The sequence below is a fragment of the Microcaecilia unicolor genome, chromosome 14 (assembly GCF_901765095.1).
Source record: "Microcaecilia unicolor chromosome 14, aMicUni1.1, whole genome shotgun sequence".
Taxonomy (NCBI): Eukaryota; Metazoa; Chordata; class Amphibia; order Gymnophiona; family Siphonopidae; genus Microcaecilia; species Microcaecilia unicolor.
In genome coordinates this window covers 36,579,138-36,599,874 of record NC_044044.1, presented here as the reverse complement: position 1 = coordinate 36,599,874, position 20,737 = coordinate 36,579,138, and the positions used below count along the sequence as shown (strand labels likewise).

The 20,737-nt window shown below is 45.7% G+C and overlaps 1 protein-coding gene across 1 annotated transcript in view; it reads left to right on the top strand.

Moving 5' to 3' along the window:
* INTS3 (integrator complex subunit 3) overlaps positions 1-20,737 on the top strand; it is a 101,424-nt gene that overhangs the window by 11,396 nt on the left and 69,291 nt on the right. Inside the window, exons 2-3 of the mRNA XM_030187424.1 lie at positions 6,813-6,896; positions 6,980-7,063. Coding sequence (XP_030043284.1) covers positions 6,813-6,896; positions 6,980-7,063 — 168 coding nt within the window. The remainder of the gene's footprint in view (positions 1-6,812; positions 6,897-6,979; positions 7,064-20,737) is intronic.

Here is a 20,737-nt window from a genome sequence, read left to right as displayed (position 1 = left end):
CTTGAGTCTGCCCCCCTTCAATCTCATTTCATGTCCTCTCGTTCTACCATCTTCCCATCTCCGGAAAAGGTTCGTTTGCGGATTAATACCTTTCAAATATTTGAACGTCTGTATCATATCACCCCTGTTTCTCATGTATACTCTGGAGGAAAGGAGAAACAGGGGTGATATGATACAGATGTTCAAATATTTGAAAGGTATTAATCTGCAAACTAACCTTTTCCGGAGATACGAAGGCAGTAGAACGAGAGGACATGAAATGAGATTGAAGGGGGGCAGACTCAAGAAAAATGTCAGGAAGTATTTTTTCACGGAGAGAGTAGTGGATGCTTGGAAACGAAAACGGTAACGGAATTCAAACATGCGTGGGATAAACATAAAGGAATCCTGCTCAGAAGGAATGGATCCTAAAGAGCTTAGACGAGATTGGGTGGCAAAGCCGGTGGCGGGAGACGGAGATGGTGCTGGGCAGACTTATACGGTCTGTGCCAGAGCCGGTGGTGGGAGGCGGGACTGGTGGTTTGGAGGTGGGGATAGTGCTGGGCAGACTTATACGGTCTGTGCCAGAGCCAGTGGTGGGAGGAGGGGCTGGTGGTTGGGAGGCGGGGATAGTGCTGGGCAGACTTATAAGGTCTGTGCCCTGAAAAGGACAGGTACAAATCAAGGTAAGGTAAACACAAAAAGTAGCACATGTGAGTTTATCTTGTTGGGCAGACTGGATGGACCGTGCAGGTCTTTTTCTGCCGTCATCTACTATGTTACTATGATACTGGGAGCAGAGGAGTCGCAATGCAAATGACTGATGTTCTGTGAATTATTTGGAATGACTGTAACTTTACTATTCTTTTAATGGAGTTCTTTTCCTTTTATACCTTTTTAAACTATGTGTAAACCGCTTTGACTTACAAATTAAGCGGTATATCAAGATTTTAGTAAACGATAACTGATTCTTGCTTTTCCCTCCACTTCAGAATAATTTTTGCTCCCATTCTGTTGATGCCCGAGAGTTGCTTTTGTCTGGCAGCTTGTATTTCCTTTCCACCGTATGTTCTGAGGAATGCTCTAAGGGCGGTATATCTAATATTATTTGACTTGATGTCTGTGTCACAACTCCCTTCCTTCCTCTTATTACTGTTAATTATAATAGTGCTTCGTGTGGTTTTTCTTAATTTAAGCTTATGAATTTGTGAGTTTATCTTCTTAGAACCCAGTCACCTTTATGCGTTTTCCCTTTATTTATTTATTGCATTTGTATCCCACATTTTCCCACCTTTTTGCAGGCTCAATGTGGCTTACAATACATCATGAGTTGTGGAAATCTGTCTGACAAAATACATTTAGTATAGCAAAAGGATCTAAGGGTAAGGTGATAATAATAAAACATGATAATATCTTAGCAAGTAATAGAGTAGGACAGTTCTGGTTCCTTGTGGAAGAGTTCACATGTGTTAATCATTGTGGTATGTTCTGTCAAAGAGGTGGGTCTTCAGTAGTTTGCGGAAGTTAGTCAGTTCATAGACCGTTTTTAAGTTGCGTGGTAATGCGTTCCAGAATTGTGTGCTCAAGTAGGAAAAGGATGACGCATGTATTAGTTTGTACTTTAAACCTTTGCAATTAGGGAAGTGAAGATTAAGGAATGTGCAGAATGATTTTTTTTTAGCATTCCTGGGTGGTAGGTGTATCAGATCTGTCATGTAGGCTGGAGCGTCACCATGGATGATTTTGTGAACTAGAGTGCATATTTTGAACGTGATGCGTTAAACTTTAAGTGGGAGCCAATGTAACTTTTCTCGTAGGGGTTTGGCGCTTTCATATTTTGTTTTACAGAATATGAGTCTAGCTGCAGTGTTCTGGGCTGTCTGAAGTTTCTTGATTATATACTCTTTGCAGCCAGCGTAGAGTGCATTGCAGTAGTCTAGATGACTGAGAACCATTGATAGTACCAGGTTGCGAAAAACGGTCCTTGGGAAGTAAGGTCTTACTCTTTTTAATTTCCACATTGAGTAGAACATCTTTTTGGTTGTGTTTTTCGCGTGACTCTCGAGTGTTAGGTGTTGATCAATAGTAACTCCAAGAATTTTTAGGGTGTCCGAAATTGGGAGGTTCAGTTTTGGTGTGTTAATGGTGGTGAATTTGTTCATGTTGTGTTGAGATGTGAGTATTAGGCATTGGGTTTTTTCTGCGTTGTTTCAACTGAAATGCATCCGCCCATGAGTGCATGATATGTAGACTTTGGTTGATGTCATTTGAAATTTCATTTAGAACTTGTTTGAATGGGCGTACGTTACGTTGTCTGCGTATATGTATGGGTTAAGGTTTTGATTTGATAGTAGTTTGGCCAACGGTATCATCATTAAGTTGAATAAGGTCGGTGAGAGGGGGGATCCCTGTGGAACTCCGCATTCAGGTGTCCATGTGGCTGATGTGATCGAGTTAGATATCACTTGATATGAGCATGTGGTTAGGAACCCCTTGAACCAGTTAAGAACGTTACCTCCTATTCCGAAGTACTCGAGGATGTGTAGTAGAATTCTATGATCGACCATATCGAAGGCGCTAGACATGTCAAATTGCAGAAGTAGTATGTTCTTGCCAGTGGCTATCGTTTGTTTGAATTTAGTCATGAGAGTTACTAGTACTGTTTCAGTACTGTGGTTAGATCAAAATCCTGATTGGGAGTCGTTTAGTATTGAGAATTTGTTTAAATACTTTGTGAGTTGTTTGGTCACCATCCCTTCCGTTAGTTTGGTTATTAGGGGGATGGATGCTATTGGTCTATAGTTGGATAATTCGCTAGCACTTTTCTTTGCGTCTTTGGGTATGGGGGTGAGTAGAATATTTCCTTTGTCCTTCAGGAAGAGTCCATTTTGTAGCATAAAGCTCAAGTGGTTCGTTAGTTCTGTTATAAATTGTTGAGGGGCAGTTGCCATAAGTTGCCATAAGGTTGTTTGGACATATGTCTAATTTGCAATGAGATTTGGCGAATCTTTTGAGCGTTTGGAAGATTAGATCTTCCGTTAATATCTCAAAGTTGGTCCAGGTTCTGTCTGCTGGGTATACACCAAGGTCTAGATCTAGGCAATCAAGGAGTACGGCGTATTCGATATTACTGGCAGGTATTTTTAGTTGTATTTGTACAATTTTCTCATTGAAGTATCTCGCAAGATCATCTGCTCCTGGTGTGTCTTTACTGTTGGTTGTGATTGGTGTGATGTCCAGTAGTTTGTTCACAAGTTGGAAGAGTTTATGTGTGTCCTTTTAGTTAGGTCCAATTTCAGTTTTGTAAAATAGTCTTTTGGTTCGTCTTACGGTATATCTATATTTTCTTTGGAGTTGTTTCCAGGCATTAAGTGTGGAATCGTCTTTCTTTTTATTCCACGCTCGTTCTAGTCTTCTAACTTGTGTTTTGAGTTTTTTCAGTTCTTCATTGAACCATGATATTGAGTTTTTTCTGCGTGAGGTTCTAGTTTGAATTGGGGCTATCTTGTCTAATATTAATTTGCAACTATCGTCCCATTCTAGGAGGAATTGGTTTGTGTTTGCCTTTGTTGTCCATTCATTGTGGTAGATCTCTTGCCAGAATATTACTGGGTCTATTTTTCCTCTCGTGGTGTAGGTTTTTTGTTCTTGTTTGTTAAGTGAGTTTTTCGCTCGCCATTGGAGGGAGATGTATGCTTTATAGTGGTCTGACCATGGTGTGGGTGTCCATTTTGTATCTGTTAGTATAAGATTTGCGTTGGGATCGAATTTGTGTGTAATAATGTTTAGTGTGTGTCCTTTAGTGTGGGTTGGTTGCATGGTTGATCCGTGAAGATCCCACAGTTGTAGGAACTCTTTGCATTCTTGGGTGCTTGTTATGGTAAGATCTTCAAGGTGCAGGTTGATATCTCCTATTATGATAAGGTTTGAGGTGGAAACACAGATGTTTGAGATAAAGTCCATAAAGTGTGTTTGGGAGTCTTGCCAGTTGCCTGGTGGTCTGTAGAGTAGGACTGCGTTAAGGTGTTCCTGCAAATTTGGGTGATTGATTCTTACCGAGGCGATTTCAAGTTGTGGCAAAATGGATTCAGCTGTGGTTGTAATGGTGAACTCGGATTTGTATATTATGGCTAGTCCTCCTCCTCTTTTTCCGTTTCTTGTCCAGTGGGTGATTTTGTATCCAGGTGGGCATAGATCTAAGATTATGGGGTCTTTGAGGTCGTGGATCCAGGTTTCGGATAAGAATAGTAGGTCCAGTTTGTCTGTAGTGATCCAGTCTGTTATAGTTTCTGTTTTATTTTCTACTGATCTGGCGTTTATGTACTCCATTTGGATTGAATGGTAAGGTTCAGTTTGTGACCTAGCTGTGTTAATTTTTATTAGTTGCCTGTTTTTTTGGTATTTGGTTTTGTTGTGCCTTTTTTTTCCCTTTGTGTTGATTATTTCCGTATGTATTTATTTTTCCTTTTAGTTGGTTGTTGTTCTTTTGGTCTGGTGAGTTATGAGTGGGTTGTCTATAGGATGTGTGTGTTGTGGGGAGATTGGTGTTCATGTTGGGAGAGGTCCATGCGTGGTAGATTAGGGGGAGGAAGTAGATTATCATGATCAGTTTGTTGGTATTTTATTTATTTATTTATTGCATTTGTATCCCACATTTTCCCACCTCTTTGCAGGCTCAATGTGGCTTACAATACATCATGGATAGTGGAAATAGAAGAGAATATACATTTGGTGTTACAGAAGGATATTGGGTTGCATGGTAATGGAATACATGATAGTGGTATAGCAGAAGACATTATAAGACATTTCTGGATATATGTGAAGAATATTACATGTGTTGATCTTTGTGGTATATCTTGTCAAAGAGATGAGTCTTCCGTAGTTTGCGGAAGCTGGTCAGTTCATAGATTCATGTTGGCTATAGTTCGTGGTGTTTGGTTGTGTCTGGGGGTGTTAGTGAGTGAAATTTTGTATGGATATGGATATTAAGCACTGTTTGCATTAGGCAGTGGGTGTGAGCATTAAGTAGTGTTTAAGTGTAGTTTTAAGCAATAGCCGCATTCATCAGTTTTAACATCAAGCGGTATTAACATTAAGCATTAAGCAGTATCAGCATCATGCATTATCGTCCACAAGTAGTATCAGCATTGAACGGTGTCAGCATTTAGCAGTGTTAACATCAAGCCTTCATGACATCAAGTAGTGTCAGCATTAAACGGTGTCAGCGTTTAGCAGTTTCGGCATCGATCTGTATCAGCCTTAAGTAGTGAGTGCATTAAGTAGTGAATGAGTGAAAAAGCAAAGTATAGTATGCTTGAATCAGAGCATGCAAGTCCATAAGCTGCAGCATGGAGGTTTAGTAGACAAGAGTGGTAATGAGTCTATCTAGTTCATTATGAACAAGGAAGCTTGGCTGATCTCTGTTTCCACTACTCTAGGCCATCGTCATTTATAGTTCCTGTAAACGACTTAGATATTTTGTTATTTGAGGTATATCAGATAAAGGTGAATTGTGACTGCAGTGTTTTAAATGACCTGTAAGCATTTGAACTCTACAACGTGAAGACCTGAGAGGAACGCATTGCAATAGTCTAACTGCCCTAACAGCAGTTTACATAGGCATCAATATCAAAATAGGATCTAAGTGAACATTTTTATACCAGAGAAGAGAGATGTGCCTGAAAATGTGGTTGATTATCAATAACTCCCAATATGGTCATACCTACCAAGGCCTCCTGTGTGCTAAAGGATTGGGGAAATGGAAGGAGGGGCTGGGTTGGGGGAATGGTGATAGGGATGAGGGAAAGAAGAGGGTGGTGTCAGGGTTGGAATGAAGGGGGAACTGGGTGATGGAGATGCTGGGATAGGAGAGAGAGAGAGAGACCAGGTGAAGACAGGGTTGCGGGAATGAAGGGGGGGGAACTGGGTGATGACAGGGTTGGGGGAATGTCAACTGTGTATTTCTCCCTGTAGTCTAAAGTGGTGCTTTAAAAGTCAGATTTAGACGTAGAATGAGAAGACGTCATCGGTAAAGAGCTGTGAAGGAGCTCACCCCTACCCTGCCCTTCAGATTTTGTGGGGGCAGCAGGGGTCAGGGGTTCCTGAATTCAAAGGAAATTAGTGGGACTGGGCAGGGGGCTGAAAGTTAATTGAAGAGGGACGTGGATGGAGGTTTTCATATGATTTATAGTAGTAGATTACAAGCAACTAGCAAAAGACTAACCATTAAGAATAACTCCCATGTTCTGTGACACTTTCCATGCAAACAGGATGCAGGTGTGTTGGAAATAAACAGAAGTAGGCTTTCAGCCCAAGAGGTGTGTGCGTGTTGCTTGCTCTGCCTGATTTGTCTGCATTTTCTGAAAAGGGAAAAGGATGACTGCTTTTAGCAGCCAGTATCAGGGTGACATACACCCTTTAGCAGTAGGTCAAGAATAAAGGGAGCCAATAACTTTCCAAGGTCTCGGTGCTCACTCCGGGTTTAGAACCAGCAGCCTTACAGATTCTTTCATCTCTATACTCCAGCTGAAATCCAGCACAGTGGGGTTGACCCAGCTAGAGGAACCATATCTAATCCTGTCAGATCTCATGAATCTATGTGACAAAACTCCTGTACAAGGTTTTCAAGACATGTAGGAGGCTGGATAGTTAGATTCCTGCAGAGCCTTTTGGTTAGACATGGGAAAGGTGGGGTGATTATGGGGATCCCATTTACCCCTTCTACCCCTTGGGAAGAAGAGAGCTTGCAGGTGATAGAGCTCTGTGGCTGGCAGTCTGTGCCCTCCTAGTGTGTTCAGCATTGCTTACACTTTTCTGTGTGATGTGTCTTGCAGAGGTTGGAGAGGTGTGTGGCTGTGGTGACGTCGCTCATCAGTGGCCTGTCAGAAAGGGAGGCTAATGATGCCCTGAACGCTCATGTAAGTAATTTCTACAAGGTGGGGGAGAGGGGCCAATTCCCTTTTCGAGGGAAGGTGATAGTAATTCTGCTCTCTCCCTGCAGGTCTGTAAAGGTGCACCTCAGCATGAGGAGATCTGTCTGGGACTTTTTGCTCTGGTCCTCATGGAGCCTGCTCAAGCACAGAAGGTAAAGTGGATCTGAACTAACACAGGAATGACGCAGCGGGTGATGTGGGGCCACAAAAGAAGCGCTATGCTGGTGTTGACGTTTGTCCTTTCTGTCAGCCTGGCTTTCTTTATTCTTTATTGAGATGAGGCTGTAATTTTGTGTCTGGGGTCTGATAACAATGTTGAGTGGGGTCTGTCGCTTACATGTTCAAGTGGACAGCACTGCGTACGTCCAGTGGCGTTATAGAAATGATGAATAGTAGTAGTAATATTGGTTGTGACAGACCTTGGTTTGTTTTTTTCCTAAAATGTGACAGATGCCAGGCTGGCTCAGCAGCTCAATAACAATTGTTCACTCTCATGCAGAGGGTTTCTGGTTCAGTTTCCAAATCGGGCCCCACGGGAGATGGCAACATTCATAGCCCACTGAGGATGGGGAGATGTGGTTGTCAGTCACGATGACACTTGCTTTGTTGGATTTAGCACTCTGGGCGCATGGCCCCGGGCCCAGGACTGTTGCTATAGTGACTAGGTTAGATATAGTGGGAGGTGCATCCTGCTAGTCCCTGGATAGCTGAGATTGAAGAAGGTTCATAGTGACAGAATTCCAGCGCTGCAGTAAAGAAAACGGAGGAGCCATCGGAGGAAAGGGAAAACTGATGAATTCCAATGTGAGGAACTATGTGAACTGTGTTCCTGACCTGCAACACCCCCACCATTCCAGAGCTCTGTCTGCACCCCATTCCTGTGCCACAGCTGAAGACTTGAAGCTCTGTCCCTTACTGGGCATTTGCTCTCTCCTCTGTGGGCTCCGAGAGGCTGTTTGGACCTGCATTGTGGGAGAAAATGTTTCTTTCAGTACTACCGTCCTGGAGACAGACATGCTGTTATGTCATTATTTTTTCAGTTTTATTAAGAATTTCATTAAACAATCTTAAGAATGAACTTGGACATTACATTAAGCTTATATTCCGTTGAAGTCTGGACAGTCCCTAGAACTGCCCTGAAAAACTTGTATAAAGAGGAAAATAAAGCAAGAAATATCAATAACCCAAAATCACACTGAAAAGGGGCGGGTGAGGGGCAGAAAATACTAGTGGATCAGGAGGAAAGTCCCCCTAGGGGGAAAAAAGGAGTAGCAGAGAGATTTCATTACGCCTCAATTACGTCATATCTACGTCTGGGCTAACAGGAGTACAAACTTTCAAAGGGCAGGAGGCTTCCTTGGTTCCAATAAATTCTTCAAAATGTGGAGCTAAGAAAGCATAAGATTTACCAGCAAACTTAACAATATTTTTCCCAAAAAATGATGGGGAAAAGGAGCCTCTCAGGGCCACAATTGAGTTAAAAAAAAAAAAGAAAATTCAGCCGAGAGGTGCTGCAGAGGTCAGCAAATATCAAAACACTTTGACCCAGGAAACTCAAATTTTATTGATGAGAATACACCGTAGTGCATAAGTAATGCCACACTGGGAAAAGACCAAGGGTCCATCGAGCCCAGCATCCTGTCCACGATAGCGGCCAATTCAGGCCAAGGGCACCTGGCGAGCTTCCCAAACGTACAAACATTCTATACATGTTATTCCTGGAACTGTGGATTTTTCCCAAGTCCATTTAGTAGTGGTTTATGGACTTGTCCTTTAGGAAACCGTCTAGCTCCTTTTTAAACTCTGCTAAGCTAACCGCCTTCACCACGTTCTCCGACAACGAATTCCAGAGTTTAATTATGCGTTGGGTGAAGAAAGATTTTCTCCGATTTGTTTTAAATTTACTACACTTTAGTTTCATTGCATGCTCCCTAGTCCTAGTATTTTTGGAAAGCGTGAACAGACGCTTCACATCCACCTGTTCCACTCTACTCATTATTTTGTATACCTCTATCATGTCTCCCCTCAGCCGTCTCTTCTCCAAGTTGAAAAGCCCTAGCCTCCTTAGTCTTTCTTCATAGGGAAGTCGTCCCATCCCCGCTATCATTTTCGTCGCCCTTCGCTGCACCTTTTCCAATTCCACTATATTTTTCTTGAGATGCGGCGACTAGAATTGGACACAATACTCAAGGTGCAGTCGCACCATGGAACGATACAACGGCATTATAACATCCTCTCACCTGTTCTCCATACCTTTTCTAATAATACCCAACATTCTATTCGCTTTCCTAGCCGCAGCAGCACACTAAGCAGAAGGTTTGAGTGTATTATCAACAAAGACACCCAGATCCCTTTCTTGGTCCGTAACTCCTAACGTGGAACCTTGCATGACATAGCTATAATTCGGGCTCTTTTTCCCCACATGCATCACCTTACACTTGCTCACATTAAACGTCATCTGCCATTTAGCCGCCTACGCTCCCAATCTCGTAAGGTCCTTCTGTAATTTTTCACAATCCTGTCGTGAATTAACGACTTTGAATAACGTTGTGTCATCAGCAAATTTAATTACCTCGCTAATTACTCCCATCTCTAAATCATTTATAAATATAAAGAGCAGCGGTCCTAGCACAGACCCCTGAGGAACCCCACTAACTACCCTTCTCCATTGTGAATACTGCCCATTTAACCCCACTGTCTGTTTCCTATCCTTAAACCAGTTTTTAATCCACAATAGGACATTTCCTCCTATCTCATAACCCTTCAATTTCCTCTGTAGCCTTTCATGAGGTACCTTGTCAAATGCCTTTTGAAAATCCAGATACACAATATCAACCGGCTTCCCTTTGTCCACATGTTTGTTTACTCCTTCAAAGAATTGAAGTAAATTGGTCAGGCAAGATTTCCCCATACTAAAGCCGTGCAAACTCGGTCTCAATAATCCATGTCCTTGGATGTGCTCTGTAATTTTGTTTTTAATAATAGCCTCTACCATTTTCTCCGGCACCGACGTCAGACTCACTGGTCTATAATTTCCTGGCTCTCCCCTGGAACCTTTTTTAAAATCGGCGTTACATTGGCCACCCTCCAATCTTCCGGTACCACGCTCGATTTTAAGGATAAATTGCATATCAATAACAGTAGCTCCGCAAGCTCATTTTTCAGTTCTATCAGTACTCTAGGATGAATACCATCCGGTCCAGGAGATTTGCTACTCTTCAGTTTGTTGAACTGCCCCATTCTGTCCTCCAGGTTTACCGTGAATTCAGTAAGTTTCTCCGACTCCTCCTCTTGAAATACCATTTCCGACACCGGTATCCCACCCAAATTTTCCTCGGTGAAGACCGAAGCAAAGAATTCATTCAATCTCTCCGCTACGTCTTTATCTTCCTTGATTGCCCCTTTTACCCCTCGGTCATCCAGCGGCCCAACCAATTCTTTTGCCGGCTTCCTGCTTTTAATATACTGAAAAAAATGTTTACTATGTTTTTTTTGCCTCTAATGCTATCTTTTTTTCGTAATCCCTCTTGGCCTTCTTTATCTGCGCCGTGCTTTTGCTTTGACACTCCTTATGCTGCTTCTTGTTATTTTCAGACGGTTCCTTCTTCCATTTTCTGAAGGCATTTCTTTTAGCCCTAATAGCTTCTTTCACCTCACTTTTCAAGCAGGCCGGCTGTCTTTTGGAGTTCCGTCTTTCTTTTCTAATTTATGGAATATGTTTGGCCTGGGCCTCCAGGATGGTATTTTTGAACAGCGTCCATGCTTGTTGTACAGTTTTTACCCTCTCAGTTGCCCCCCTAAGTTTTTTCTTAACCGTTCTTCTCATTTTATCATAGTCTCCTTTTTTAAAGTTAAACGCTAACGTATTTGACTTCCTATGTATAGTTACTTCAAGGTTGATATCAAAACTGATCACATTATGATCACTGTTATCAAGCGGCCCCAGTACCATAACGTTCCCCACCAGATCATGCGCTCTACTAAGGACCAAGTCTAGAATTTTTCCTTCTCTTGTCGGCTCCTGCACCAGCTGCTCCATAAAGCTGTCCTTGATTTCATCAAGGAATTGAACCTCTCTAGTGTGTCCCAATGTCACATTTGCCCAGTCTATATTTGGGTAATTGAAGTCACCCATTATTATCACATTGCCCATTTTGTTTGCGTCTCTGATTCCTTTTATCATTTCTGCGTCCTCCTGTTCATCCTGGCGAGGCGGACGGTAGTCCTTTTCCCTTTTATACATGGAATTTCAACGCATTGAGCCTGCCATGAGTGGGAAAGCGCGGGGTACAAATGTAACAAAAAAAAACAAAAAACTCCACAATGATTCAAAGGTGTGATTTGTGTCCTGCTGAATTTGTAATCTATCCGAGTCAAGGCTCTCGTTAATATACATTGCTACCCTTCCACCAGTACGGTCCACCCTATCACTACGATATAATTTGTACCCTGGTATGACAGTGTCCCACTGGTTATCCTCCTTCCACCAGGTCTCAGTAATGCCTATTATATCCAATTTTTCATTATCTGCAATATATTCCAACTCTCCCATCTTATTTCTTAGACTCCTAGCATTTGCATATAGACATTTCAGAGTATGTTTGTTGTTCCTTTTTGCATGATGCTTAGTGCTTGACACTATTGATTTGCCATCTTTTGTCTGATCTTTAGTTGTATTTAAAGGTACCTGGCCTACCACGGTCTCTTGTGTAACCTCACTATCCAGAAACCCTACCTTCCCTGTTTGTGAGGTATCCTTGCAAGATACCTTATCCCGAACCATGCGCTCTTGTGCGACTGTCGGCCTTTCCCCCATATCTAGTTTAAAAGCTGCTCTATCTCTTTTTTGAATGCTGACGCCAGCAGCCTGGTCCCACCCTGGTTAAGATAGAGCCCATCGTTTCGGAATAGGCTCCCCCTTCCCCAGAATGTTGCCCAGCTCCTAACAAATCTAAAACCCTCCTCCCTGCACCATCCACGCATTGAGACTCTGGAGCTCTGCCTGTCTCTCTGGCCCTGTGTGTGGAATGGGTTATCATCCTTCCACCAGGTCTAAGAGATGCCTATTATTTCTAAATTTTCATTAAGTGCAATATATTCTAACTCTCCCATCTTTTCTGGCGTTCACATAAAGACATTTCAAACTATGTTCATATTTACATCTTGCTCATTAGTTGACGATGTTAATTTGCAATGTTTTGTCTGATTTTTATTTAAAGTCACCTGGTCTACTATGGTTTCTATTGCAGATACCCTATCTTCCCTGTTTTGGTGATATCTTTGAAAGATACCTTGTTCCGAACCATGCGTTTTTGAACGACTGTCTGCCTTCCACCAGGTTCTAGCCATGTGACTTGCTCTGTGGTTGTTGATGACAGATGGAAAGGCCAAGTCTGTATTTGAGAAGAGAGGCTGGACCTGCTCCCCATGGCCCACCTCCCTGCTGGCCTTGATAATTAGAAGCCTGCATGCACTTCCTGGATCAGGATATAGGCAGCCCTTTCTTGGGTTTAGGAAATAATGAGATCAGCTTCTAGCTAATAGGTAACCATTAATCCAGACTCTTACACTGCCTGGTAATTCAGGTCCTTTGCTCCTCTCTTTGTTCAGGGGGGGGAATTTCTGGATGGCCCCCTTGTTTCTCTACCTACTCCTGCAGCCTCTGCCTGTTGCTGGCTTGAGGGAGTTTGGTGCTTCTGTCCCTAGCGTTTTGTTGTGCGCATTAAGATCTTGAGGATCTTTTTTTTCTCCGTTTGTTCTGAGCTACCGCTAGGGGTTGGACACTGCCGTTTTTAAAGCTGGCATAGGAATGATTGGGAATCATGTCTTCCTTACCATTTTGACCTTTTGGGGTGAGTCAGGGCTATGAGGAGAAGGGCTCCACTAATCCATCGGGGATCAGAGCACACCAGGGGGGTGGGGACAGTTGGAAAGAGGACCATGGACATGGGTCTGTGGATCCAGTTAAGCTTAATGGTGTGGCACTGCTTGAAATCTGGCTGAGCTATACTGGCGGAGAGTGTGTCCTATTAAAGGGAGGAAATCCCTTCAAGGGGTTGCCTGGGATGACTGCTAATGCAAGTTCTAGGGACTGCTGCACAGAGCTATGTACATCTCTATAAAGCAAGTAGAACATTATCTCCAGTTTGTGTCAAATGTCAAGGAGCAGACAGTACATGTTGTTATTCATTTTTGGTGGCTTATATCAACGAGCAAGGGGAGACTCGCAGCAGTCAGTTGGTGTTGGAATCCAGCTTGTTAATGGCCTGGGCAGAGACACATCTGCTGTGCTTTTCGACCACTCACATTGTGGAATCCTTCAGCTTGGAGGCCGACTTTCTCAGTTGGCACGTTCTGGATCCCAGTGAGTAGGAGCTGTCAGGAGAGGCGTTTCAGCTTGTGGTGAGTTGCTGGGGCACCCCATGCTTGGATCTCATGCCCACAAAGTAGGACATGACTTCGGTGATATTGGGGGCATCTGCCCTCAGCGACTGGGGGGAGCTTTTTGACAGGTTTTGGAAAAGGGAGCAATTCCAGGAGTTGAGGGAGATGTTGCTGTCTATGATCTTGCAGACATTGGAGGTGAACAGCATAGCAGAGGATCTAGTGAAGGAGCTTGAGATCTCTGGAGATCCCATTTTGGAAGGTCTACATAAGACAGTGATGGCTTTTCCTGTTCATCAGGCAATCGGGACTCTGGTCATGGCAGAGCGGGATACACTCGAGACTAGTTATTATATTTACATCTATTGACTCAGTGGATTAATAATCGGTTTCAGGAGGGTATGTTTCCATCAGATAAAGGCAGTATTGTTCTTACGCCTATCCCAAAATATTCAAATGGAAATCTGAATGAGGCTAGTAATTATAAACCTATAGTCTCTATATGTTATGACTGGAGAAATGTGAGCCCTTGTGCCCCGACTGAGCACGGCTAGGATGGAGTGACACCGCACTCGGTCAGGCAGCCAGACAACCCCTAGCTTCACCTGGGGAACGACCGCCGTTCCCTGGGAGTTGAGCCCTCAGGTTCGGGCAGCCACCAGGACTTCTGGAACCGGCGGGGTTGCACGACCACTGACCAGACAGGTAGGCAAACAGACACAGTCCAAAAGCCAGGTAAGTCCGTAGGCAACGAGTAGTCAAAAACAGTCCAAGGTCAAGGCAGGCAGCAGAACAAGCAAGGTCCGGGAAACAAGCAGAGGTCTGGAACACTGGAACTGAAGGGAAACAGCACCGGCGTGAACCTCAAACACAATTGAGGCCGAAGCAACAAAGGACTGAAGGCAGGGCCTTAAGTAGTGGAGGAATTAGGCTCAAGCATGTGCAGCTGATTCAAGATGGCTGCCCCCATCAGCAGAGGTGCCTACATCCAAATATGGGCTTTCTTCCTGACCTTGTTACTCCAAGATGGCTGCCCCCTCCTGAGCTAGCCAAGATGGCTGCTGTCCTTGATCCAACCAAGATGACGGCTGCCAGAAACAGGAAACCGAAACAGACCCATCCTGGAGAAACCACATCCAAAATAGCCGGCTATCTCAGCCGGACCGCACTTCGCCGGCGAAGTCCTTGATAAATTGCCTGTAGTAGTTGGCGAACCCCAGGAACCTCTGTAGGGCCCGCAGTCCCTGGGGAGCCGGCCAGTCGCGGATTGCAGTCAATTTCCCCGGATCCATCTGCAAACTGGTGGCAGAAACGATATAGCCCAAGAAAGGCAGGCTCTTCTGATGGAAAGAACATTTCTCCAGCTTGGCATACAAGCGATGCTCCCGGAGACGCTGAAGCACTGTGCGGACATGGGCAACATGCAGCAGCAGCAAGGTGGAGAAAATCAGAATGTCATCCAGGTACACGATCACCGAGGTGTAGAGCAGATCCTGGAAAATGATATTGACAAAATTCTGAAATACTGCGGGAGCATTACAAAGGCCAAACGGCATCATCCGGTACTCGAAGTGGCCCTCGTGGTTGTTAAACGCTGTCTTCCACTCATCTCCCTCCCGGATCCGTACCAAGTTGTGGGCCCCGCGCAGATCCAGTTTGGTGAAAATCTGGGCTCCTTGAAGGCAGTCAAACAACTCTGGGATGAGTGGAAGCGGGTACCGATTCTTAACCGTGATCTTATTCAGGCCCCGATAGTCGATGCAGGGCCGAAGGGACCTGTCCTTCTTGGACACGAAGAAGAACCCGGCCCCAGCAGGTGACGTAGAGGCTCGGATAAAGCCCTTGAGGAGGTTCTCCCGGATATACTCCCTCATAACGCGGGACTCTTCCTGGGACAAGGTGTAAAGACGCCCCCGGGGTGGATCGGTACCCGGCAGGAGGTCTATGGTGCAGTCAAAAGGCCAGTGTGGAGGTAACGTATCAGCCGCCCGGGCACTGAAGGCATCACGAAAATCCTGATAGTCCTTGGGCAGCCCGGGCAACGCCTCTTGCGGCGCCTGAAGTGGAGCAGAACAGAGCGGCAGAGGAGGCTTCACCTGCTGGAGGCAGTGCTCGCCACACCGGGAACCCCATTGCCCGATCTCTCTGGTGGCCCAATCGATCACTGGAGCATGTAGCCGGAGCCAGGGCAGTCCCAGAATCACAGGATGGATGGCTCGGGCGAGGACCAGGAACTGGATCTTTTCCTGATGCAGTGCTCCCACCTGTAGATGTAGATGCGAGGTGATCCGAGTGATGGTCCGGGGAAGGCTATCCCCTTGGATGGAGGTGACCCGGAGCTCCGGCTGACAGGGTAACGTGGAGCTCCCCAACTGTGACAGGAACTCCGCATCAATGAAGTTCCCTCCGGCCCCGGAGTCCAGCAAGGCTGTAGTATGAATCTGGCACCCCTCGTCTTGGAGCAGGACAGGAACAGAAAGCAAGTAGTCCGGAAGGGAGGCCAACCGGCCCAGAGCTACTCCCTTCATGGGGCTCGGGCCGGGGCGTTTCCCAATCTCCCTGGTTTGTTTGGGCAGGTGCCCAAAAGATGGCCGGCCTCCCTACAGTACAAGCAGAGCTGCTTCCGGAGGCGATGGGCCCTCTCTTCCTTGGATAGGCGATGCCGCCCCATTACCATGGGCTCCTCCTTGGTTCCTTCCGAACCCTCCTCGAGGGACCTAGGCGTCTCTGGGCGACAGGCCAGGCCTCTGGATTTCTGCACCACCCGCTGCGTGGCCCTCTCCTGGGCTCGCTCCTGGAACCGGATGTCGATTCTCGTGCAGAGTGCAATAAGGGCGTCCAAAGTAGCCGGAATTTCACGGCCGGCCAATTCATCCTTTATCTGGCCGTCCAACCCTTGCCAGAAGATGGCCATCAATGCCTTCTGGTTCCACCTGAGTTCCGCGGCCAGGGTGCGGAACCGGATGGCGTACGCCCCGACCGACCCGGAGCCCTGCTGGGTCCACAGCAGCTCCCCCGAGGCAGAGGAAGGTCGGCCAGGCACGTCGAACACCATCCAGAACTGCCGCAAGAACTCCTCTAGGCTGGTCAGAACTGGGCTCCGCTGTTCCCACAGCGGAGACACCCAAGCCAGTGCGGCACCGGACAGCAGAGAGATAATATAGGTCACCTTAATCCTGTCAGATGGAAAAGCCTCTGGTTGCAGCTCAAACAGGATCTGACATTGGTTAAGGAATCCCCGGCAGACCGCTGGGGTTCCATCAAAACGAGGTGGCTCCGGGAAACGCAGCAGTGCGGCGGAAGCCTCCACCCTAGGGCCTGGAGGGGCCGCTGCGGCCTGTTGCTGGATCGCTGATAGTTGGTTACAGACGTTCTGCAGTATGCTGGACAAGCGCGTTATTTGCGCCTGCTGCTCGTGTACCACCTGAGCCAACTTAGAAACCTCGGAGCTGTCTGGCGAGCTCATGGCTTCGGTCTACTGTTATGACTGGAGAAATGTGAGCCCTTGTGCCCCGACTGAGCATGGCTAGGATGGAGTGACACCGCACTCGGTCAGGCAGCCAGACAACCCCTAGCTTCACCTGGGGAACGACCGCCGTTCCCTGGGAGTTGAGCCCCCAGGTTCGGGCAGCCACCAGGACTTCTGGAACCGGCGGGGTTGCACGACCACTGACCAGACAGGTAGGCAAACAGACACAGTCCAAAAGCCAGGTAAGTCCGTAGGCAACGAGTAGTCAAAAACAGTCCAAGGTCAAGGCAGGCAGCAGAACAAGCAAGGTCCGGGAAACAAGCAGAGGTCTGGAACACTGGAACTGAAGGGAAACAGCACCGGCGTGAACCTCAAACACAATTGAGGCCGAAGCAACGAAGGACTGAAGGCAGGGCCTTAAGTAGTGGAGGAATTAGGCTCAAGCATGTGCAGCTGATTCAAGATGGCTGCCCCCATCAGCAGAGGTGCCTATGTCCAAATATGGGCTTCCTTCCTGACCTCGTTACTCCAAGATGGCTGCCCCCTCCTGAGCTAGCCAAGATGGCTGCTGTCCTTGATCCAACCAAGATGACGGCTGCCAGAAACAGGAAACCGAAACAGACCCATCTTGGAGAAACCACATCCAAAATAGCCGGCTATCTCAGCCGGACCGCACCTTGCCGGCGAACCGGCCGCGCAGGCCTGGAACCAGGTGAGGAACGTAACACTATACCATGTGTAACAAAACTAATGGAAGGTCTTGCTATTCAACAACCTCAAACATATTTGGATAGATATTTATTCCCGATCTCAATTTCGAAGGCTTTATAGTACAGAAACTGTGTTCGGTTCAATTGTTACCCTGGGCAAAACATTGTTGAGCCAAGGGAAATATGCCATCTTAATCCAATTTGACCTCTTGTGTGCTTTTGATCTGGATGATCACAAAATCATGAATAAATTTGGAATTTCCAGATCTATATTATAGTGGTTTCAAGGCTTCTTATTTACAGGTCTTACTCAGTAAAATGGAATGAGGGATTTTCGGACTATTGGAGACCACCCTGTAGAATTCCGCAGGGCTCATCACCACTTTATTACTTTATTGCGGTATGAAGAGCATGAGCGGGAATTCCAGCTGCAGAAAGTAAAGGTGGAGATGGAAATGGCTTGTATCCAAAGCTCCAGTCCAACCTCTGCGCTAAGGACAGAGATAGGATCCATAGCCCGGATCGAGGCCAACTTGTTTGCTCAGTTTGATGATACCTGAGGTGACATTGATGGATATCTGCCTTTCAAAAAATTTGCTGCCTCAATGAAATTTCTCAGAAAGACTAAGTGCGCTATCTGGGAGGAAAGCTCACTGGTAGAGTACTTGAGTCATTCCAAGGACTGTCTATATAGATGTGCTCCCAGTTTGAGGAGGTGCACAAAGCTTTGTTGAACTGTTATGCCATTATCCCTGAGACCTACAGGCTAAAGTTCCGGACATTGCAAAAGGGGGCGGATGATACAGTGAATTTGTGATCCAGTTAAGATATCAGCATCAACGGTGGCTCAGTGGAGCTGAGGTTGAAACCCTGGATGGCTGCCAAAACCTGATGGTCCTGGAGCAGGTTCTTCAGTGTTGTCGTCCTGCTGTACTTGTTCACTGTGCTCTGTGTCTGGAGGTTACAAATAAAAAGATCTGAACCACTAAGTGGATGGTGACCTTCACGCCACACACTGAACCTGACAATCCCACTATGCTGCCACCAAAAAAGAAGGACAAGGTCTATCACAAAACGCACAGCCACCCACCTGGGGTTATCCCATGGCCACTTAGAGGGTCTATCCCCAGCACATCTCAGGTCTGTCTGCACCTACCACTTGTGCTCTACACTAGCACCCTCCTCCCACCGACTGGGTCACCACTGCCTCTGGGCTAGTCTCCTGCTCTCAAGTTATCCCCAGTGATTTCTAGGTTACTGGAGCCACTCGCAGTGGTCCCACAGTTCTAGTAAGCACTCACAGACCCAACACACGAACCACCAGGATTCTTTATCAGTCCAGACAAGCAGGGTGAACCAACAATTATGTTTATTCTCAGAACCTGAACAGTAGACATACAAAGTTCAATCAGCAAACAATAACAGGTAGCTTAGAAATGGATCAAATAGAAAACTAATTAATCATTTGTATCCTGTCTAAACAGTACCAGGGAAGATCAGGTGATAGCACCTTTGCATTACTCTCTAGTCTCTTTCACTTCAATGTCGTTGACTGTTTGTTGTAGAATTGATGTATGATTTCTGTAGATTACTGTAAGCCACATTGAGCCTGCCCGTGGGTGGGAAAATGTGGGATATAAATGCTATAAATAAATAAATAACTGTTCACAGAGCCTCTGCAAAGAGTTACTGCTCTTTTCTTCCTGGATAAGACTAGAGGCAAAATCAGTACACTCTAAAGGAAATGAGCTCCTGGGCCAATCAGAGCCCCGTCAACAAGATTAAAAGTATACTGCTGCTTGCTTCCTGCTTGTGTTAAAGAAAAAGAACAAACAGTTCCCTGTAACAGCTTACACCACCTTCTGGCCAAATAGGAGAAATACACGTCAGACATAATTAAGGCAGGAAAATATCCAATACATTTTACAGGCTTAAAACACAGTGTTTCTTCACAGTTTCTAAGCCTGAAAATTGTATTAATTATTTCATGAAGTATATTTCTTTTAAATTGGCGAGCAGATGGTTCTTGTTTTACGTTTTAAAGTTGTTGCAGAAAAAGAATTTCTCTTTTCCAATTTCAGCTTATGGAAAGGCAATCTGCAGTACCATTGGACAGCTGCTTTCAAAATGTTTGACCTGGGCACTGATTGGTCCTGTATTTCAAATCTAGCCTGAAGGTACTGGAGTTTCCCCAGTCTCAGCCATGGAGCGGAGAGAGAGAGATTTATTTACTGAGGCCCTGTGAGCAGTTATATTTTATAACCTGTGAGCAGCTACATTTCTTGAACTCCCCAGGTAGTATGCAGGTAGTAAACAAATGTTTAGATAGTTCTATAATTGATCCATGTTCGGTTACCTGTTATTGTTTGATGAGTTCACCCTTTTCTGTTCACTGTTCAAGTTCCGTAACTAAGAATCCTGGTTTGTGTTTTCGGGTCTGTGGGTGCTTTCTGGGAGTTGTGGGACCCCTCAGTGTGGTTCCAGCGTCCTAGAAATCACTGGGGAATAACATGAGAGTGGGAGATTCGCCCAGAGGCAAGTGAGACCCAGTCAGCGGGAGGAGGGCAGTAGTGTAGAGCACAAGTGGCAGGTGCAGGCAGGCCTCAGCAGTGCTGGGAATAGACCTTCTAGGTGATCGTGGGGTTAACTCCAAAGTGGGTGCTAGGCATTTTGTGACAGATTTTTTTTTTGTTACATTTGTACCCCGCGCTTTCCCACTCATGGCAGGCTCAATGCGGCTTACATGGGGCAATGGAGGGTTAAGTGACTTGCTCAGAGTCAGAAGGAGCTGCCTGTGCCTGAAGTGGGAATCCAACTCAGTTCCTCAGTTCCCCAGGACCAAAGTCCACCACCCTAACCACTAGGCCACTCCTCCACTCCACTCAATGGTTGTATTGACCGCAACCCTCTGCGGAGAAGGTGGTTTGATTTATCTATATTTGGACAACTGGATTTTGGCAGCTCATATTATGGGGATTGCAGAATGTGCAGGCAATTTTTCTGAGTAGTTTCTTCCTTGATCTGGAAGAATTGGAGTTTTGGAAGAGGCCGCCTTCCTGATTTGGACCTGTTAAGCCAACCTTGTCACAGACTTTGACCTCGAAGGTGGAATGCAAAGTTGTCCTTTTTTTTTTTTTTCACTCAGGAGGAGAATAGGGTTCATCTGGGCTTGATGCAACAGTGACTGTCAACTGGATTCTTATACATGTTTTCTCCTTGGCTGCTCCTGGGTTGGATCCTGCATTAGGTTGCAGCACACCCCA